Below are 21,227 nucleotides of genomic sequence, written 5' to 3' on the forward strand. Positions count from 1 at the left end.
TAGAGCACTGAAGGAAATTAAGTCATCATAATTTAGAATAATCCTAATGGGTTCAAATTAAAATCTTCTAAGAATGAAATAAGATCAAACTGATATTACAAATTGTTCAGATTTGCTCAGATCAGCATGGATTTCAGTGCTGGTTAAGGTTAGTTTTATTGGTTAGAGCTGGTTTTACTGACCAGTAGCTACACCAGTACAGCAATCCTGCAAGTGATGCAAAAGTTAGTTGGTGAAGTTGGTTGGTTGTGTTTCAGTGATTTCAATTTGTGATCAATATAATTTTTTTTTGGCAGAAACATGGTAAATGGGAGATACTAGCTATGTTTCAGTCCAAAGTTGACAACTTAACTGAAATATTGAGTTTCCATCCCATGTGTTCAAGAGAACAAAATATTCACTTCCTGGGAAACTGCATGGCGCAAAGTATCAGTAATAAAATAATAAAAAGTTGCTGCAGTTGGAAGCCTGTGACTTTTTTCCCTACATAATAAATGACTTGTAATAAATTAAAATACATAACTAAATTACTGTTTGGAGGCGGATGCCTGATGTTTGGGAGCTCAGTTGTTTGGCTTTGAGAGGTCATTATAACAAATCCTTCTGACAGGTTTTGGCTCGGGCATTCCAGAGTGACTAAAACAATATTTTAGATGGTGTGGTGCAATGAGATTAGTCCAGTTATCCAATCACATGATCTGCTGAGGCAAAGTCACGTGAGTTTTTTGTTGCGCATTGAGGGATTTATCCAGTAAATGTTTCCATCGTAGTTTATACGCATGCATAGACTGTGAATAAAAAAAATCATCTGCCTCAACTGAGCGCATACATTTTTTAACGCACATTTTAAGATTTTATGCACATCTTGGTATTTCCATCCAGTGTTTTTTATGCGATACCTCAAAATTTGCATAAAATTGTGTGGAAGGAATAATTTTCCTTCCAACCACTTCAAAACTCCAAATCATTTTCCATTATCATTTTCCGTTAACTGGCGGTCAGTGGTTCAGTACAGACTCATAAAACCTGAAGGATGGTGGATGGTGACCTCTAGCAGTGATCAGTCAAACTTACTGAAGTACTGTACACTTTAAGCAAAAGCCTTCTCTTTAAACGTGATGTGCAGGGCTTGACATTAACACCCGCAAGCCAGCCAAATGCAGGTGGATTTCATCAGTGGCATGTAACACAGTCACTCCTACTAGCCACTTTGTTGGGTTGAATTGTATATAATATTTACATTTGTACAATTGTAGTCTTTTAAAAAGATATCTGAAATAATAAACTAAGTGAAATGTAGTGTTGTCAAAATTATCAATATGTATCGATAGTGAAATATCTGAAAAGCTTCCGATACTCGTTTTCTGCAGAATAGATACATGACACCAGCTGCTCTTTCTCTCTCTCTCATCTCTCCGACAGTGAGTCGACACACAAACCCACCTCATTTCATCTCTCTTGGCGAGTATTCACGTAAACACAGTCAGTTATGTTTTAAGTGAACGTAAACAGTTGAGAAAGAAAACGCATGTGTAACAGTGTAATGGATCCGTGCGTCAGGTCTTAAAGTGACAGCAGCCTAATATACCTGCTGCCAAATTATGAGATAATATTAAAAATATCTATATGGCAGTTTTTTCCCCATGGTATTGATTAAAAATTGTAGCCAGTAAAAAAGCTGAGTGGCTAGTAACTTTGGAAAACCACGAGCCACAGTGGCTGGTGAGCAAAATGGCTAATGTCAAGCCCTGGTGTTATGTAATAAATACAAATGAACAGAAAGCAAACCAATTTATCTGTTCCTTTTGAGACACACTGAACAGTCATGATATGAATTCATGTATAGCACACGTGTTATATCACTACTGTTTTTAGACTTTAATGTCTTGACTAACTTAATTACTTCACTGAATTAAAACCACAGTCAGTGCTGGATTATTAATCATCTCATACTGTGTGATGCTGTTTGTCAGATAATTGATCATCTCTAAAGAGCAGATGAAGGATTAGGCAAAGTCAAACAACATTGTTTTTCAAGATACTCAAGTCTATGAAGTTCAGCATTTATCAGGCCACGAGTGTGTGTTAAATGGACGGAAAAGAGAGGCACACTCACGTCAGAGGCAGCAGACGGGAGCTCACAGAAGACTACTGATGTCCACCAATGCCCAAACACCTTCAAAACAACCAGAAGTCCAGCACCAAACAATCAGTGAGCCTGTGTGTCAGCAGAGTCTGCTACAGGTTGGGACAGCCAGTAAATAAGTAATGCTGTCTGCTGTCTCAGATGAGTAGATCAAGTTATCTGAGGTCTCCGATGTCACGCTGTGTGTTTGCTGAGAGTGCCTTCTCAAAAACATCATCTATCTCACAGAAACTCCAGTTTAAGTGACAGCCTTTTTAGAACCATTCAAATTTTTTTGCATTGTGACATTACATTCATGATGTAATTTTCCCGGTGTAATCAGGACAGATGTGTGCTTCCTTGGGCTTCTATATACAGCAGAACATTTCCTTCTAAATCTGACACACTCTCTCCAAAAAACATGGTCCAAATATTCCACAGTCCCACAGACACACACACCCAGAACCCTCCTCTGACTAATGATCTCTTTTGAAGATGTCTGCCAAAAACTATTAGAAAGCCCTCTCAGGCTAGGGATATTCTGAACCAGAAAAAAACAAACAAACAAAACAGTTGTTCCATGAATGGAGCTTATATTGTGTCACTCATTGCAAAAGAATACAACTTCAATTCAAATTACTCAAATTTAGGATCAAAGTAATATTTGATCTAATGTTTGATCCAAACAGCAGAAAGAGAACTGGGTTGTTACCCAGCTGCGGCTCGTGTGTTTTACAGTGGGTGCGTCTCAATCAGCTCCCTAGTTCAGTAGTCAGGGCACTGATCAGAGTCGGCCATTTTAAGGGCCGTCTCAATCGCAAAATTCTTTCAGTGCACTGAGACATTCGCTCCCTAAAAAATCCCACAATGCACCACAAAAACCAGGGAGCAATGATGCTCACTAATTACGTCACATTTCTGAAGCGTGCACGACAAACATAAACCGCACGAGCCAACTCAATGACACGCGATAGAAGATTTAAAAAGACAAACCGTTTTTATTATATGTCAGCATAAACACATCGCTAGACAGTTAGTGAACACATCTACAGTAGTTAACATTTATAAATAATATTTGGCTGAAATGTTGTAAGAATATGTGACAGAGCAATTTGTTTAAATGGCATATAAACTAATATCAAAAAGATACAGTCCTGCCTCTTGTTGATTAATACCAGCGGTGACGTTCTATAATGTTGTACATTGATGTTGTACGTAGTCATGTCACTGGAAATTGAGTAATCATTGTCGCAATGTGTAATGAACCAGGGTCCTTACCAGTGCCTGGATTCGTGTACATGATATAGGCCTACTGTTTCATGAGCTTAGGATATAATTGAGATGTACACAAATATGTGGTGAAAAATGGAACTACAACACGCTCTAACATTTTTTCACTGACGAAAACGAGATGATAACTAAATAAAACCCAGCTTTGAATGACAAAAACTATGACAAAAATCAATTGACATTTACATCAACGAATAAAAATGAGATAAAAATATTAGGGAGGGACGATTTGGGAAGAGATCCAGTCAAAATGATGTCTTGCGTGGTAGATGTGCACATATGAATTGTAAAGTGCAGATCTACCTGGCGGGACATAAGTTGGCATACACTTTTGCATGTCATTTAAAAATGTAAACGTCTGGGAGAAAGAGCAGAGCAGACATATGAATAAATCTGAGAAGGCGTGATGAAGTGAAAGAGTTCGATTCAGTGCGGTTTTCTGTGTGCACACAGAAAGCCGCCTCTCAGACAGCGCACGAGTACTGAATTGAGCTCTCTTTCACATCTTTTCTCACTTGAACAAACAAATACACACAACTTTATGTCAAAATATCCATTTTGGAAATATATCTTATCTTTCTTTTCCACACCAGAATTCCTCAACAATTCCTCCGTAACACTCTGAGGTAGGCATGTGACGGTATCAAATTTTCATGTTGCGATAATTGCTTAAGCTTTTATCACGGTATACGGTATTATTACGATATTGAAATAAGTTGCAAAAAAAGTGTTGTCATACTATAACAGGTTTTTCATTGTCAGTTTGGTAATAATGAATTAACATGTTAACTAATGAAGCCTTATGTCACTAAGTGTTACTGAACAATAACAAATAATCAGAACATTTTCAATCATTATAGGGCATGTAGTCCAGATTAAAATATAAAACATGTTTAAGTTTGAAAGTAAATAGCCTATTAAGTCTTTAAGTATTAAATATTTGGTGCCGTGATGAACAACATTGCGAATACAAAAAAATTGAATGGCTGTTTGAAGCATTTTAATTACAGTTCAGTAGTGCAGCTGCTTTGTTTACGCGGTTTCTGGGGTAACCGCTGCACTTCTGCTGTTCCATCAGCACCCTCTGCTGTCAGAAAGTGAACGTGCACTTTCATTCAGTGCGTCTCTTTCACTCGTTCCGCCATGTGCTTCATATGCACGTCGGGCTTGTTTACATCTGAGTGCGCGTGTTCTTTTGACGCAGCATACAGCGGTGTTGTGCATTTTATACGGTTGATGGGTGAAGTATTCTTAAAAATGTTAATAATTCATAATAATAATTATTCACGGTATTTTGAAGTTCCCACGATAACAATATCATGCATAATCATTATCGTGATATATCGTATTACCGAATATCGGCACGTCTACTCTGAGGCAATAAATACTACATTAAGACAATACAAAGATAGCATTCTATGCGTGTCGTATGAACTTAAAGCCTGTCGATCAACATTAGAGCGCCGCCCTCAGGCTGAATAATGCAAGGACATTAGACTTCTGCCAAAAGTGTGTCTGCATGTGTTCGATGATTAGAATATAAAGCTTACAAAATGTTTGTCATAATCGAGCGCTAAGACCAAGAATCTGCCCTATCTAAATTCACGCTCAGGAGTTAACTCTGGTGTTACCTCAAAAAAATTAAATATGATCAAAAGCTCAGAAGAGCACATTTCTCTGTATTTACGAGTTAAGGCCACTCTGTATTTACGAGTTAAAGCCAAGTATACTTCACTTTTTACGCGTACCCGAGGGTCAGTGTACGATTGAGTTTCGTTATCAGAATAGTATGAACTGAACTGAACTTGGGTTGTAACTCATAGAGGTATTGCAATTTGTTGCAATGCGCATGTGTCGAACGCCTGCATACGCGTACGAGTCAAGTGAAATATACTTTGCAAGGCTGTGCATTCGACTGTACACTTTCTGCTTTAAAACAACATTCCAATTAAACTGTAGAAAAATATTTCACAAGAAACTACCATTTCAGTCTTTCTACTTGAAAATTTCACGTTTAATTCAATGTGTTACTTGCCGTTTCTTTGTAATAATTTGAAATAATGAACATTACTTCAAAGTGAATCCTACACCATTTTCTTTTCTGTGTAGCAACCCATGTGATATATTTCAGAGTTAAACAGAATATTCAATGAGAAAATATGTAGGGCGAGACTTGATGCTATCCATAGGGAATTGACTGGAAGATGAAAAGTGGGAATTGTGCAGCAGCACAGAGTCAGAGCTGAATGTGAGCTGACAGTGGATGGTGGAGGACTAACTGCCGTCCTCAACACCACTGGCACACACTCTTGAAACAGCTTTTTGATAGAGATAGAGCATGACCACGTCTCCTAATGCTTACACTTCATGTCAAATCTAACATTACTTGGCGTAACCTTTATAACAATAACATTAATAGCGTTAAATTACTGAATGAACTACTTGCAAAACAATAGCTATTTGAAACAATAGCTATTTGTCTATTGGTTAACGTTAACCAATAACCCACACAGCCAAGGTGACATTAGTCAAATAGTCATTTTAAAGAATGATTAAAACATACACAAAAAGCTGCGCAAATAGGGTCAATTACCATCACCATGTTGAAAATAAATTGTGTTTCTGCTGTCAGCATGCAAAATGTTTATCATCTGCTGTAGACAGCTCACACTTACCTTTTGAAAAATGTGCTATTAGGCTGCAGGCACAAAAACTGCCAGTAATCCAAACACAGAGCTTTGAATCTTGACATTTTCAGGGCTGAACACTCAGTCACATGGCAAAACGATCAAACTCCATTTTCACCTGAGAGATGCAAGCCAAAGATTCATGCAGCAGAGATCATCACTGAGCATCTTCCATGCTGAATGCACTGCTGGAACCAGTCTGACGGGCCAAACAGACATGACAGCCCAACACAGAACCCAAAGACAAGTCCAGCACACTCCGTGAGATTCCTACGGCATTCAGCCCCTTGATAAGAAACCGGGTCAGGTACAGATCCACCCTCACTGCATCAGCTTCAGTGTCTTCACTATAGAAACTCCCAGAGGATGGAGTCTCTGACATGCACCGCAACGTATATCAGATTCACATGTGTTTGCTGGCTCAAAGAGGGAACTTCCAGAGTACAGGTGCTCCTCGCTGCAGGATTTTCCTCAGCTGTTCTTAACGAGTGCATTTCACCCACTGCATCCATGAAGAGATCTCCACCTATATATGCTGAATGCCGGTTGCCTGGCAACAACATCACTACAGAACTTGCAGATGGTTTGCTGACAATACCCTGGTGGTTCGGCTGTCAGAGGGGAGGGACTCCCTCGTCCTCAATACTATGATGTCATGTATAAACCACGTTGTATATTAAATCGACTGCATTAAAAAGTAAGGCAGCCTTTCAATAAACTGAACCAGCAATTCTCAATTGCTTTTTTTCCATCAGACCCATCAGTAAAGCTCAAGTAACCCTCAAAATGGCCATTATTCAGATCACAGGACTAGGATAGGTTACTATTATAAAGAAGGGCTGAATACCAATTCAACACCTATCTACCCAATATATGAAGAGCTCCGTTGGAAAAGTCTTTCTGACATGTTTTCTTTTAAATGAGCATTTTTTACCAGGCTCCTATGTTTAGGTTCAGTAATTTCACTTTAATGGCAATGAAAAGGTTATTAGTCAGTTATTGAAATGCCTTATTTTCAAAAATTTCACTTTAGTCAATTCATTGGTATTTAACAAATTTGACTGTCTTTTGCTCAACATGTCCTCCAACCAATACGCCCATATAGGTCGTTTGTCCCTTCCCTGAAATACGACCCATAGGAGCGTTTGCTAAAGTTGCGCCCCTATCAACAACAGGACACTTTCATTTTAATGCATTGGACTCTTTTATCTGCGTCATATTTTGGGTTTCGCGTAGCTCAATTGGCAGAGCGTTGCAATATGCAATCATGTGATCATGCGATTGTGGGTTCGATCCCAGGGAACGCATGTGCTCATAAAGAGTATATGGACTATAAATCACAAAGGGTAGGTTTAGGGGTGGGGTAGGTGTAGTTGTTAATAAAAAAAAGTTTTACTAAATGGAAATAGAACAAATGGTGGGTAAACACCATGAACAAATGAACACGCATTTTGATTGGTAACAACGGTCAAACGTCATTTCATGATGACAGACTAACACGATACTGTCATTCTTTTTACGCTAGCTAGAGGGCGCATGGTGCTTGAAAAAATGACCTATAGAGTACCTCAGGGATGACGTGTTTTTGTAGGCCAACCCGGAAGTTAGCGGCGCACAGGTTCCCTCGATCGAAAGCCTATGCATTTTTCCCATAGACTTTTGGAAAATCGCAAAAAATAAGCTCTGTGTTTAACAAAGGGTTATGACACTTACATGTTTTGTCTATCAAGATAATCTTTACAAGTTAACACGACATTTATACATTTTGAAGCCTAAATAAAGTCGTCAGATATAAAAAGCTAACAGTAGGCCATAAACGGACTACAGCACACCATGGTCGCGGATCAACGTCACCACCACCAAGCTTCCTCAAACTTTATTTAAAAAACAACTTTATTTAAAAACATGCTCGCTGATTATGATCTGCGCTGTGTATGAATACTTATCCACTTTTTCATGAGAAATGATGTCCTGTTTGTCATGATGACGTCTAAAGTCCCCGCCAAAGGAAGTAGTCCCTTTTAGCAACTTGTTAGCAACCGCCGTTTTTAAGACACAATAAAGGTTTAAAAAAAAATCACAAGCGGGTTATAACTGGTGTGTTTTATGTCACAGGTAGAAACGTGAAAATATTTAGAGGCTTTGTTAACCACAGACCTTATTTCAGGCGATTTAGCAAAAACCCATTCAAAAAACCCATAGATTTTACGGCGATGGAACCGGAAGTCCTAAAATGCTAACCCGCTTGAGTGCTAACCTGAGGTACTCTATTGGTAGAGCATTGCAATATGCAATCATGTGATCATGCGATCGTGGGTTCGATCCCAGGGAACGCATGTGCTCATAAAGTGTATATGCACTATAAATCACTAAGGGTAGGTTTAGGGTTAGGGTTGGGGTAGGTGTAGTCGTTAATAAAAAAATAAAAAAACGTTTTGCTAAGTGGAAATAGGACAAATGGTGGGTAAGGGACCATGTAAAAAGTCAACACACTGCATTTAAATGAACACGCATTTTGATTGGTAACGACAGTCAAATGTCATTTTTATGATGACAGACGTAACACGACGCTGTCATTATTTTTACGCCAGCTAGAGGCGTAAATATAGGTCGGAATAAGGTGCTTGAAAAAATGACCTATAGGGTCCAGCAACAAGTCCATGTGTCCTTTTTTTGCAAAAACCTCTAAGTCCACCTCTTTGGACACAAGACATAGTAAAACGTCCATTTCTGTCAGTTTTACAGCAGCAAAAGGAACACTTTTACTTGCTACTCGTGAAATCCTGTCATTGCCACTGTAATGATGGACAAAACATGATAAAAACTTGCAGCTCTGCAATTGAAAGCCGGTTCATACACACACCGTCATTCATCTTGAAATCATATGATTCGATTCATGTCTTCCAATTGGTTCTTCTGTGGACTTTCAGGCTTTTGCTGACAAAGGGAAGTGGCATTTAGCGGTTTCTTCCAATGAACTGGTATTTCTGAATGGGCTGACGCTGGGATTTAGCGGATTTGAAGTGAAAGTATTTGATGAATGTATACTATGTGCGGAGAGCGTTCGCTCAATATCATTATCTCATTTTTGATGGAGGTGGTGTTAAGTGGCTTGTGCGTCTGAACTCTTCATATTTAAAATAGAGATTGATTAGTGTGTCCCAAATGTCTTGTTTTATTTATATAGCACCAGAAAAAAAAAAAAAAAAAAAAAACTAAGTTGACCAAAGTGCTTTACACATGAAACAAGAGTAAAACACAATTTACATATAAAACACCACATGTACAACACAAAATTTTAAAAGTTGCTAATAGCTACCAACAATAAATGTGCTTTCAAGAAAATTTTTGAACACTGAGACTTGGGAGACCTAAAGGATAAAGGCAGCTCATTCCAGTTTCGGACCTATTATTGCAAAGGCTTGATCTTTTTGTTTACCTCTTGTCCTGGGCACTATGAGGAGTTTTTAATTTTCTGATCTCGATGTTCTAGGAGGGTTATGTGGAATCAGTAAATTTGCAAGATAAGGGGGAGCCTGATTATTTAAAGATTTATACACAAAAATGTAAATTTTAAATTTAATTCTAAAATGGACTGGAAGCCAATGTAAAGAGGCAAATAATGGAGTGATAGATTTGTGTTTCTTTACTCTCTTCAGAAGCTTCGCCTCGCATTCTGTACTATTTGTAATCGTGCTAGGGATGCAGAGGGGATGCCAAAATATACAGAGAATTACAGAAATATGACCGTGAAAGGATGAAAGTGTGAAAAGCTCTTTCAAAGTCTGAATTTGGTAGAAAGGGCTTCATTTCAGCTAAAAGACTCAAATTATAAAAACAAGCCCGGACCACAGAGTTAAAAAAGCCTAAATCCCTTACCAGGATTTCATCAAAAATAGTTGGAATAGTTGGTAGTAAAATAATAAAACAATAAAACACTGTAGACCCTGCTAACAAAAACACGTTCTAAGAATGTTTTATTAACATTCTCATTGAGTTATAAAAACATTATTTCTGTATTTTCTCTGAACGTTTTAAACGTCCAGGTTTTAAACACTTTTTAAAAAGTTTTTTTCTTGGTTTTGCTAACGTTAAGGGAACATTTCATTTTATCATTTTGCAAACATTATGGGAATGTTTTAGTATGTTCAGAGAACGTTCAAAAGTAACAAATATAACATTTAAAAAACATTAGATGGACGTCCAACTAAAACGTTTCATTAAAAAAAAAAACGTTCCATGAACGATGTATAAATAATGTTTTTGTGCTAACATTTTAAATACTAGGTAACTTTGAAAGAACATTCTGTTAACTGGAAGAATGTTTGTTCATAACTTGCCAGAACATTAGCCAAAGTTCTGCGAACGTTCCCTGTTAGCTGGGGCCTCTACTCATACATTTTGTGAACTGAACATTCATTTCCTGTATGAGATTGTCCTGTGTGTTAGTTTATAAAAATGTGCAGAATGCAACAATTCACATACTATGGAGGCCCGGACATGACATGCAGGAAAAAAATAGTAGGCTAAATCGTGCGCACGATTTATTAATTCGTTCCCTCGATTTACTAAAACGTGCGCACGATTTACTATTTTATTTCCTCGATTTATAAATCATGCGCATGATTTATAAATCGAGGGAACGAAATAGTAAATCGTGCACACGTTTTAGTAAATCGTGCGCACGATTTAGTAAATCGAGGGAACGAATTAGTAAATCGTGCGCACGATTTAATTTTTTTTCTTGCATGTCATGTGCGGGGCTCCGTAACATACTCTGTTCAAAATGATGTACTGTTAAACTTTTGCATTTGATGAAGTACTTACTTATGGATGGTTAATAAACACTCTATAAAGTATGCATGTAGTATGACATACCATACTACTTACTACATAGCATGCTGGCAATGTCATATGACCTACAGCACAACATGCTGAGTATTTTTCACCTAATCCTTTTATAAATAGTGCGTATTTGGACATACTAGCCATTTTATGTACTGCTTTTCAAATTGCAATGCTTTACCTTCCATTTACAGTGCGAAGAATGAACAGGAAAAATATCAGCCGTGAACTTGTTTGTGACTTGAAGATTTTCCACAAAATTAGATAACAAAACTGCAAGATAAATATATGATGAGCTGACAACTAGATGCCACTCACATGTGATGTGATGAGGTCATGTGGCAAACATATAACATACTCCTGTTTTTATAGTTACATATTGCAAAAGCTTTCACCAAAAACACAGTAAGAAGTATACAGAACATACTGAGCAGAATGAACAAAGTCCTTGTTAATCGCTCAAGAATAACTAGAAAACAATGCACAAGTGAAAGAAAAACAGATGTTAAAAAAAAAAATCATATACAAGAGAGTCAAAAATTAAGCTTTTAATTTGAATGGTTACAAGACAATAAGCTATGATATCAGGCAAAGCAAATACAGTTCTGATACATTAACTGATGTTTAAATAGATATTGCTTTTTCATGTCATGCATCACTCTGAGAAACTGCTCTTTCATTCTTCCACACTGTCCAAAATACACTCTGTATCTTTGTATTAGAGGTACAAGTTTGTGGTTAAACACTCGACTGCAAGATTCAGTTCTAGCACTACGGTTGTGTTCTTCCAGCGTTTATGGACTGAACTTTTAAATGAACTACTGCAGATAGATTTCCATCTGTCCTACATGTGAATGCAACAGCACACACAGTGATGTTTATTCCCCAGAGGAACACACTGTTCCCTCAGGAGATGGATAGATGGATGGATGAATGCATGTAGCTCTATTGGAAGAATGCTTTGTGAGAGAGGACAGATCCTTGGCTGGGCAGGAGATGTTATTCCTGCTATCTTGAAGGACTGCTGCTTCCAGATGGAGGACAACAGAACTGATGCAGCACATTCTCATTCCTGTGAGAGAAGCACACTATAAGAACAGCACACATACTGCATACTCTAGGCCAGCGGTTCTCAGCAAGTATTGCTTCAGGACCCAAATTTTACACTGGTGGCCCAACACGAGAGCAAAATTATTACCGTACAAAGGTGAACAAAAATGTTTTATATGACCATGAACTGCATAGATGCAAAATTATTAACATGACCAGTGGCAGACCGTCAGAGGAAGGGAGGCTCCTTAAAAAAATACTCAAAAATGATCGTAGGTAAAGCCATAATACCATAATACTACCATAATACAGTTTTTTTTTTTTTATGCGCGATACCAGGTGATTCCATATTATTGATTTACACGCAGTGCTAGAGGAGGTTAAGAGCATAACGACTCCTCTCCGATCAGAATGGATATTCAAATTAGTCATATGCTTCCATCAAAACATGACATAAGAGTAAATAAATAAGGGAATTGACCATTTTGTTCAGCACAAATGCGAGGTACCTGTATTTAATGTAAACAGTGCGCTTTTTTATGTTATTTTTTTTTTTTTTGGGAGGATGAAGGCATGTCTTGTTAGCATCATTTGGCATATAATAAATGTGCCAAAATATATGTTTGGTTGGACGTCAACAATAACAAATATGAAAAGTTTTTCCTCCTTGTTTTTAATGGTTGATAAGCCAATTTTTTTTTTGTGGTTGCATTCAATTACTCGCTTTTATTCCTCAAAAAGACCTGGGACTCATTTTGGGTCATGACCCATCAGTTGAGAACCACTGGTGCCTAGGATGCCTAATCCTAAAGCATACATCATTTGACGTCTCATTCAAGCACGCTTTACATATCTATAATTCTGATTATAGACCAACTCCAATGTCTACAAACACTGCAGCACATGTACACTAAATGATGGCAAAAAAACTGGCAAAATGTTGTATGCAGAAAAAAGCTAGCCAAATCGCAATAAATCCCACCAAATATGCATGCTAACCTCACTGGGACAATAGCATTTGACATCAAATTTTCATAGCAGTTTTTCAGGAGATAATGTTTGAATATGTACTTGACACGAGTGCAGGAATTGAGCGTTACGGCAGATAGGGATGATGATCAAAAACAGGCGTTTAGCATAGTTATGGTGACTCGCAGAGCACTCAAACAAGCAGTGTAAACCCTAACGCTGAAAATAATTAATTGGTTTGAATAGGGCAAACTTAAATTAAACAAATTAGTTAAGTTAAATTAACTGTTATGAGTATTTAGAACTTTCTTTTTTCTTTTGCGTTCACAGCACTGACATATTTCAAGTAAACTGAAGTAAACTGTTTCATTGTTTTGAGTTTTATGAACTCATTTTTTTTTTTTTCATTTAGACTAACTTAAGTTTAACTGAAACTGGACTGAGATTTCTATTTCCCAGCATGCTTTGCCCATGGAACTCGAAAGGGAGAGTAAATGCTAAAATTAAGTGTTATATAATGGTGTTTTTTTGTTGTTGTTGTTGTTTTTTGTGCAAGATTAATGGTAAGTGGGAGATTTAGTAGTGATTCATGTTTTGTTATGCTAATTTAGAAGAGTTTCTGTTTATGTGGGTTTTTGGAGAGTTATCATCATGGTGACAAGTGGCACAGTATGCTGCTTGGTTTGAGAGCAGGTAAGTTACATGCTATTGTCAATATGTTAGCAAATTAACAAGTTGACATTTTCTGAATTCATTTGTTATAGCTAGCAAAATATTTACATTGAGATAACCTGAAAATTTTAAGTTAAATGTATAATTTAGTGTACTCAAATATTTCAAGTTAAAATCTTACTTAAACTTTGAGTTTCTTAACTTAAATTCTTCAACTTTTTTTGAGTTCTGACAGCTTATTAGGGTTTACAATAAACATTTGATTTGCAAGAGCTCAAAATAAAAAAAAGTTAATTAAATTTTTTATGTTAATTGCTATCAAAATGTATGAGTTAGCTAACTCAGTACTTCAAGTTAGGAGCAATTAACATGCATGAGTACTACAAACTCAAAACTTGATAGTTCAGCTTATTTAAAATTGGGAATATCATGTAACTGATTACCTCAAATTTTTTGAGTTAGCCCAACTTATTCGGGTTTACAGTGTAGCATGAGACTCCTTGGGATTGAGAAAGTGTTGTTTGTACAGCCAACATCACAACATTGTAAACTGACGAGATAGTGTTGGGTTTACGCTGTTTGCATCAGTCTTTTGTGAATAACTACTTGGGTTATTTTTGCCATCACTTCTGCATGTGACATATGCTGTGACATTGACAAAAGATTGGTCTATAATAACACATGGATCACATCATGTTATTTTAATTAAAAAATAAGTTAATGAAATTTCAGTTCATGAGAATAATAGGACAGACAACAGACATCAGTAAAAAACCCTCTATGAATCTAATCAGAATCTACAATGCAGAAGATCCAAAACCTCAAGGAAAATATTAAACAAATCTAATGAAATATACAACTGCAGAACATACACAAAATATAAGTTATCATAAATTGCGGTTCTTTTTATACTGTAAATCCTGTGCCAACAGTGACTACTCATCTATGGAGCAGATTGAGTGGCATGCAAAGACGTTCACGCAGCAGTGGTTGCCAAGTCCTGTTTGGAGTGCAATGTACTGTCCTGTTCACGCTCAGTTCACTTATCAACGAGACTGACAGCCGTGTTCTACAACTTAAGTTGACCATCTTAAATGTACAGGAATCCCAACTGATTCAGAGTGTGTTTGGTGACGTGATAAACAACTAGCTGTCGAATATGGTGCATATGGGATGAGGCAGACACTTCTGTGCTGTCAGTCACTAACGTTAAAACTGACAGCTTCTCCCGGGTCATAGAAATCATTCAATCATTCATCACCTGATGTAAATAACAGGACAAGAGATTAACACCCGTAAATCCAGCTGAAGATCACACTGAACCATTCACAATGCTTCAGATTTGATTTAGACAAAATCATCATCAAAAAAACTATTGCAGTTTTGTGGGTTTAAATCATTTGAATTGTAATGTACATTATGGACGTATCTTCTATCAAATCATAAGTCATTTCAAGACTTGTTTGGCAGTTTGATGGTATGGAAACAAACAAAAATCATTCTCATGAACTGGAATTACAGTAAACGGTCTAATAAAAACATATGTCAGAAGAAACACATCACATTTCAAAATATCTGTCCTGACACTACAGATAGTTCTTCATTGGAACTAACAGCTATAACAAAGATTCAAAGCTCTTCAACAACAAAGTATGTTATCTACCCTTAAGTGAATCAGATTCAGGTACCATCATATAATCTGAGATCAAGCTAGCCAACATTTTTATTATTGAAAAGTATTATACATTAAACCTTTTAAATTAGGGTGCGTTCACGCCATGTTGTAATTACAAGATTTGTAAAAACTTGTAAAAAGCATTCACATTTACAACTTGTAATCTGGGAATATTTTAAGAGCTCCTACCTGTACCACCTGACCACTACGGATTCATTTAGACATTGATACTGTTGCCATAGAAATGCATTTTCAGTCCAAGGATGTGAACAGCTCTGAACAGAATGTCACGTGTTGTTATCTCAAATTTACGGTAATTACGGCATGGCGTGAACGCAGCATAAGACACAACAAAATATGAAACAAGTTGATGAAATGCATTTAAAGGATTAGTTCACTCTCAATAAAATTTCCTGATAATTTACTCACCCCCATGTCATCCAAGATGTTTATGTCTTTCTTTCTTTAGTTAAAAAGAAATAAAGCTTTTTTGAGAAAAACATTTCAGGATTTTTCTCCATATAGTGGACTTCACTGGGGTTCAACGGGTTGAAGGTCCAAATGTCAGTTTCAGTGCAGCTTCAAAGAGCTCTACATGATCCCAGACAAGGAATAAGGGTCTTATCTAGTGAAATGATCGTCCATTTTCTAAAAAAAAAAAAAAAAAAAATTATATACTTTTTAACCACAAATGCTCGTCTTGCACTGCTCTGCGATGCGCCACGCATTACGTAATCACGTTGGAAAGGTCACGTGTGACGTAGGCGGAAGCACCGATCCAGTGAACGTGCAAAGACTAAGTCACAAGCCCTTTACAAAAAAAAAAAATGGTAAAAACTATTTCGGACGACTTTGAAGTTGGAGGAGAAAATGAGATGGAGCTTTTCTCCCTACCGCGGGACTTCCGCCTACGTCACGTGTGACCTTTCCAACGTGATTATGTAATGCGTGGAGCATCGCAGAGCAGAGCAAGACGAGCATTTGTGTTTAAAAAGTTTATAAATTTTTATTTTATTTTTTTAGAAAATGACCGATAGTTTCTCCAGACAAGACCCTTATTCCTTGTCTGTGATCGCGTAGAGCCCTTTGAAGCTGCACTGAAACTGACATTTGGACCTTCGACCCGTTGAACCCCAGTGAAGTCCACTAAATGGAGAAAAATCCTGGAATTTATTGGAATTAATAAATTGTTAGGAAATTTTAATTCTGAAGTGAACTAATCCTTTAACTGTAACATGGTGAACAATAATACTGCTAGTGAGAGAACGTGACGTAACTGTTTTCTAACTGAGTTGAGGGTGATGAGAAGCCTCTGTCAGTCTGGACAGTGAGCGCCTCTTACCTGCACTCAGAGAGAGGAGCAGGTACAGCTAGCTGCTTAGAGCGACACGGCGCAGGACAGCAGTACTGGTGCAAAGCATTTACATACCTACGACACAAGGAGAAACAAACACGTCATATACCCGCCGTCATCTACTCAACACTACAAACACACTTCACCCCATCAGCTTCCTGATGTCTTGATTACTCTGGCCACTGCTTTGCCATTGTGTTTCTATGATGATTCAAATACACACAAGACAGAATCTGATGAGGTCAGGTGACGTGTTTAGACAATGGAAAATCCAATGGTTTGCTGTTAGAGGAATTAAAATACATATTCTCATCTCCAGATAACATTATAATCGCTCTCATCCTTTGAAAGGGCTTGCTGTGTACAGTTCATGTACAGTAATGAGTGTTTGTGTCTGATATCGATGAGTAAATGACAGGTGAAGATGTGAGTTCATTTCTCCATGAGTCCTCAGGTCTTTATATAACTCTGCACCAGACTGCCGTCAAACACACAGCGTCACTGCTTCAGTCTCAGACGCACATTTTCATACACTTCAGGATGGAACAGGGAAAGTTCACAGATGTCATTAGAGCATTCCAGTGTTTGTCACACATAATTGCTTCTCATGAGCGACTGCAGCAAAAAAAAAAAAATCTCAATTTTTTCAGAGCGATTGACAATTTCGATTTTTTTTAATGTTTTAATGTTTAATGTAACTACACAAATTAAAAACGTAACTACAATATGATTCAAGTAACATTCCCTTTATTAACCACCTGGTTAAAAAAAGTTCTATTCCAAGTGCACCACACATGAAGTGATCAACATGGTGTAAATGTAAAACAAATTACTTGTTTAGTTAAATATTATTCCAGAAAATATGCATGAAATATGAAGGCACATATTGTACAAACTTATCTTAAACATACTCAGAAATAATATAAAATAATTCATTGTTTTAATTATTTTGTTGATTTATGATTAATGTTTTTTTGCTTTGACTGTTTAGAATTTGTTTTGTGTGTTATATGTTTATGTGAAATTTTAGTACGGCCATCTTGGCCAGGACTCCCTGGAAGAAGAGATTTCTTTTAATCTCAATGGGACCTTCTTGGAAAAATAAAGGTTAAATAGAAAAAAAAAAAAAAAAAAAATGCTAAATATTTCTTAGCCAAAAAGCAATAGCAATAAATAACACCAGTAATAGGCTATTATTAACAGCAAATGCTTTGTAAAAACAGAAAACAACAGCAGCTTTCAGCCTGTCACTATCATGCAAACATGAAATATCAAACATAGCACATTAATAGTTCTTTAAAGGTTTTTGCATTCCATTATGCCATTTTTCCTATTGTTACTGCCTATCTGGCAGACGAGTTTGGCTGTTGCACTTGTGTCTTTTGCAGCGTCTCACCCATGAAACGGCAATCTAAAAACGCGGTGGTCAAGTTATAAAAAGTTTAACTTGCGTTTAATAACTTTGCTTTTTTCCCATTCCACTGCCCTCATTTTTTTCGGTGCAATAATGCATTTCTGCACGAACAGCCGCCTAAGACTAGCAATGTGTTCGGGCATGCCATCATGTGGTCGGATCATTTTCTTTTCTTCAGGGTTCTCTTTGCTGTATTGTCAACATGTCTAATTGTAACGTTTGCTAACATTTTTATTCAAAATCGTGATTTTTCAATTTAAAAATGGGCAAAACATTAAATTTGAATTAATTGAAAAAATCAGAAAAATCCCCCAGCCCTATTGGCTTCTTGCTAGAAATATGTGGCAAATAAATTGGTAAATAAAGTTCATGGCTGAAACATAAAATAAAGGCTACCCTGTTGAAAAAATCCACGATTGCTGGTCACTAGCATAAGGTATGTTTTGTATGCTGGGTATGTTTGGTGCCAACAGTGCCAGCATGTTAAGCAGGAGTGCCTGTGGACTAGCTAGACCAGCTCAGTTTTGTTTGAAAACAGCATGACTAGGCTGGTCCACCAGCGAGACCAGCACTATACCAGCTCAAACCAGCTTAAACCAGCCTGGACCAACACTGAATTCATGCTGGTTTATGCTGGGTTTTTCAGCAGGGTATTGCTTCTTTAAAAAAAAAAAAAGAAAGAAGGAAAAAAAGTCCCAGCTGTCCCAACTGTTTCACAAGGAAACGTGTCACCACAGGGCAGAAATGTGCTTGTTTAGTGGTTTCATGGGGTCTTTAAACTCACTGTGAAATGTAATGGTCACTGTGTGTGACACTGGTTTCAACATCACTTCAGTACAATGTGTTCTTCAGTGAATCATACTAACAGAAGCAGGGCTGCAAGAGTAATCAGAATAAAACTGAAATTGTGATATGGCTGGATGCAAATATATTAAATCGCAAATCAATGTGTTTATTTTACAGTGAAATATTACAATAGTAATATTTCTTGTTTTTTAGGGGCCAAGCACCGCAGGTGTCCATTGGCATTACTATTATTATTCTTCTTCCGCTCTCGAGTCTATGGCAGTTATGAAATTTGGCACACTAATAAAGAGGACAGTCCCAAAATGAACGACAGCAAATTTGGTGTCTCTAGATCAAACTCTCTAGCGCCACCACTTGTCCAAATTTTCATTAAGCTTTTCCCACCAAATTTTGCCACCGAAAAACCTACTTTTTCTAACTCCTTCATGAAAATCAAATCAGATCATCTTTAGACTATTCTGGCAAAAAGTTATCAAAAGGTTTTTGATAAACCCAAACATTCTCGAATAACACACAAATTTGAAGAAGAGCATGCCAAATTGGATGTGAGGCTATATCTCTGCAACGCTTTAGAGTATATTGACCAAACTTGGTCCATGTCATCACAAGCATGACCTGAGGCTACATGCTGCATTTCGGCACAACGCCACCTACTGGTCCGGAGATAACTTCCACAAGGTTTGGCTAAAAATGATAAAACTGGTCTTGTTAGATTCAGGGCAGCATGCCGAGTCGAATGATATCCAATTTTACCATATTGGCCGTTTTGGGCGTCGGCCATTTTGCATTTTGTAGCAAAATGCTGTATTTTTAGAACACATTAGCATATCGTTACAAAACTCGGTATGGGTCATCAGCATGCTGCCCTGAAGGAGCCTGAAAAGTTTCGAGACAGCGCCACCTAGTGGTGAAATCAAATATTCATATGCTCATAACTATTGATGTGGTTAATTTATTTTCATGGGAGTCATCTCCTTAGATTCCTGAATCCTTGAGTCCAACGATACCTAACATGCTAGGTTTCGCCTTATGGTCTGTGCAACATAAAGCTATTTAGCTTTAAAACAATGTTCGAAACTGTTAGTCCGATCGAGACGAAACCATCGTAGGAAATTCGGAAACATAGCTCGTTAAGTATACGCTAATGCCCAAATACCAAAATTTTGATAGTAAGTGGCAAATAAATGCAATAAAGTAGTGCATGGTTCATTTTTTTTCTACTCATACATATATATGTCTATAACTCATAAATGAAATGAGATATTTTCACCAAATTTGACACTTATTCATGGGCACACACTGAGGACACATAAAAAAAGTGGTGGGATTGTGTCTGTTGGTGGCACTATAACTGAACAAAATATTAAATTGCCACTAACTACAATAAAGTACATGATATAAAATGCTATATTTTACTGATGATTTTACTTCTTGCGTGCTTTTTTGTGCTTGGCCCCTAAATGGCTGCTTGCAGCTATATTATTACATGTTTATTATTATTATAGCCATATTGATATTTTGCAGCCCTACAAGTAACATACATGTACAGAGACACAAGAGCTTTATAGCAACAACGTCCTGTCTTGCAACACAAAATAACAAAATAAATATATTTCTGATTATAACGATAATGTGATGAGGTCATATAATGAAGCATACTACTAAAGGAAACACTTATTAGTGCACACTTCATACTGCATGCTTTTTGCAACAACATCAACAACAAAACAATAGCTAGCAGTAAACAGTTGGCACTGTGCAGTATACGCAGGACACCAGTATTCCTCACCAAATCACCTTGAATTCAGCATTTCAGCGCAAATTCTCTCCAGACCATGAACTAGTGCTAATGTGTCCTTCAGTTTAACCTCGGTCACCTTGAGAGGGTCAAATAAACACAAACACTGATGCTGTTTCAGATGCTTGTACTCTGTTACGCTTTATATGCTGGAAAGAGCGAGAACATACAAATACTGCACATGAAGGATAAATGCTTCACACCTCACAGCTTATAGCAGCACAAATTTGTTCCAAAGCATGTGACTGTGAAATTGCGTCATAACGCACATCAGTTCCAGCCAAACACACACACACACACACACTGGGCTCCTCGTGTTTTGTATGATACATGAAAACACCTCAAACACAGCGCTATCACAGCCATTCACTGCAGCAGCACATTCTGTTCATTTCATGACCACAACTGCTTCGCCATCATCACATTAGTCCAATCATCACACACACACTTGCAAGCCCATCAAAAAGCCTCCACATAAAACACGATTAAGCACAGGTGCACTGTGGTAAAAACAGTGTGCAAGCGAACTGCTGCGGATCGA

At 37.3% G+C, this 21,227-nt stretch overlaps 1 protein-coding gene across 6 annotated transcripts in view; it reads right to left on the bottom strand.

Annotated features, from left to right (window-relative positions):
• Positions 1–21,227, bottom strand: part of LOC127504428 (IQ motif and SEC7 domain-containing protein 1-like) — an 83,137-nt gene that overhangs the window by 46,603 nt on the left and 15,307 nt on the right. Inside the window, exons 4-5 of one of the 6 annotated variants that reach the window (XM_051878970.1) lie at positions 16,656–16,742; positions 9,254–12,019 (exon numbers count right to left, since the gene is read on the bottom strand). The exons of 4 other annotated variants lie outside the window; for them this stretch is intronic. In XM_051878970.1, coding sequence (XP_051734930.1) covers positions 11,956–12,019; positions 16,656–16,742 — 151 coding nt within the window. In that variant the 3' untranslated portion in view covers positions 9,254–11,955. Of the gene's footprint in view, positions 1–6,090; positions 6,608–9,253; positions 12,020–16,655; positions 16,743–21,227 lie in introns of those variants that run through there. One more of the 6 variants, XM_051878966.1, reaches the window with a different exon arrangement.

The sequence above is a fragment of the Ctenopharyngodon idella genome, chromosome 22, assembly GCF_019924925.1.
Source record: "Ctenopharyngodon idella isolate HZGC_01 chromosome 22, HZGC01, whole genome shotgun sequence".
Taxonomy (NCBI): Eukaryota; Metazoa; Chordata; class Actinopteri; order Cypriniformes; family Xenocyprididae; genus Ctenopharyngodon; species Ctenopharyngodon idella.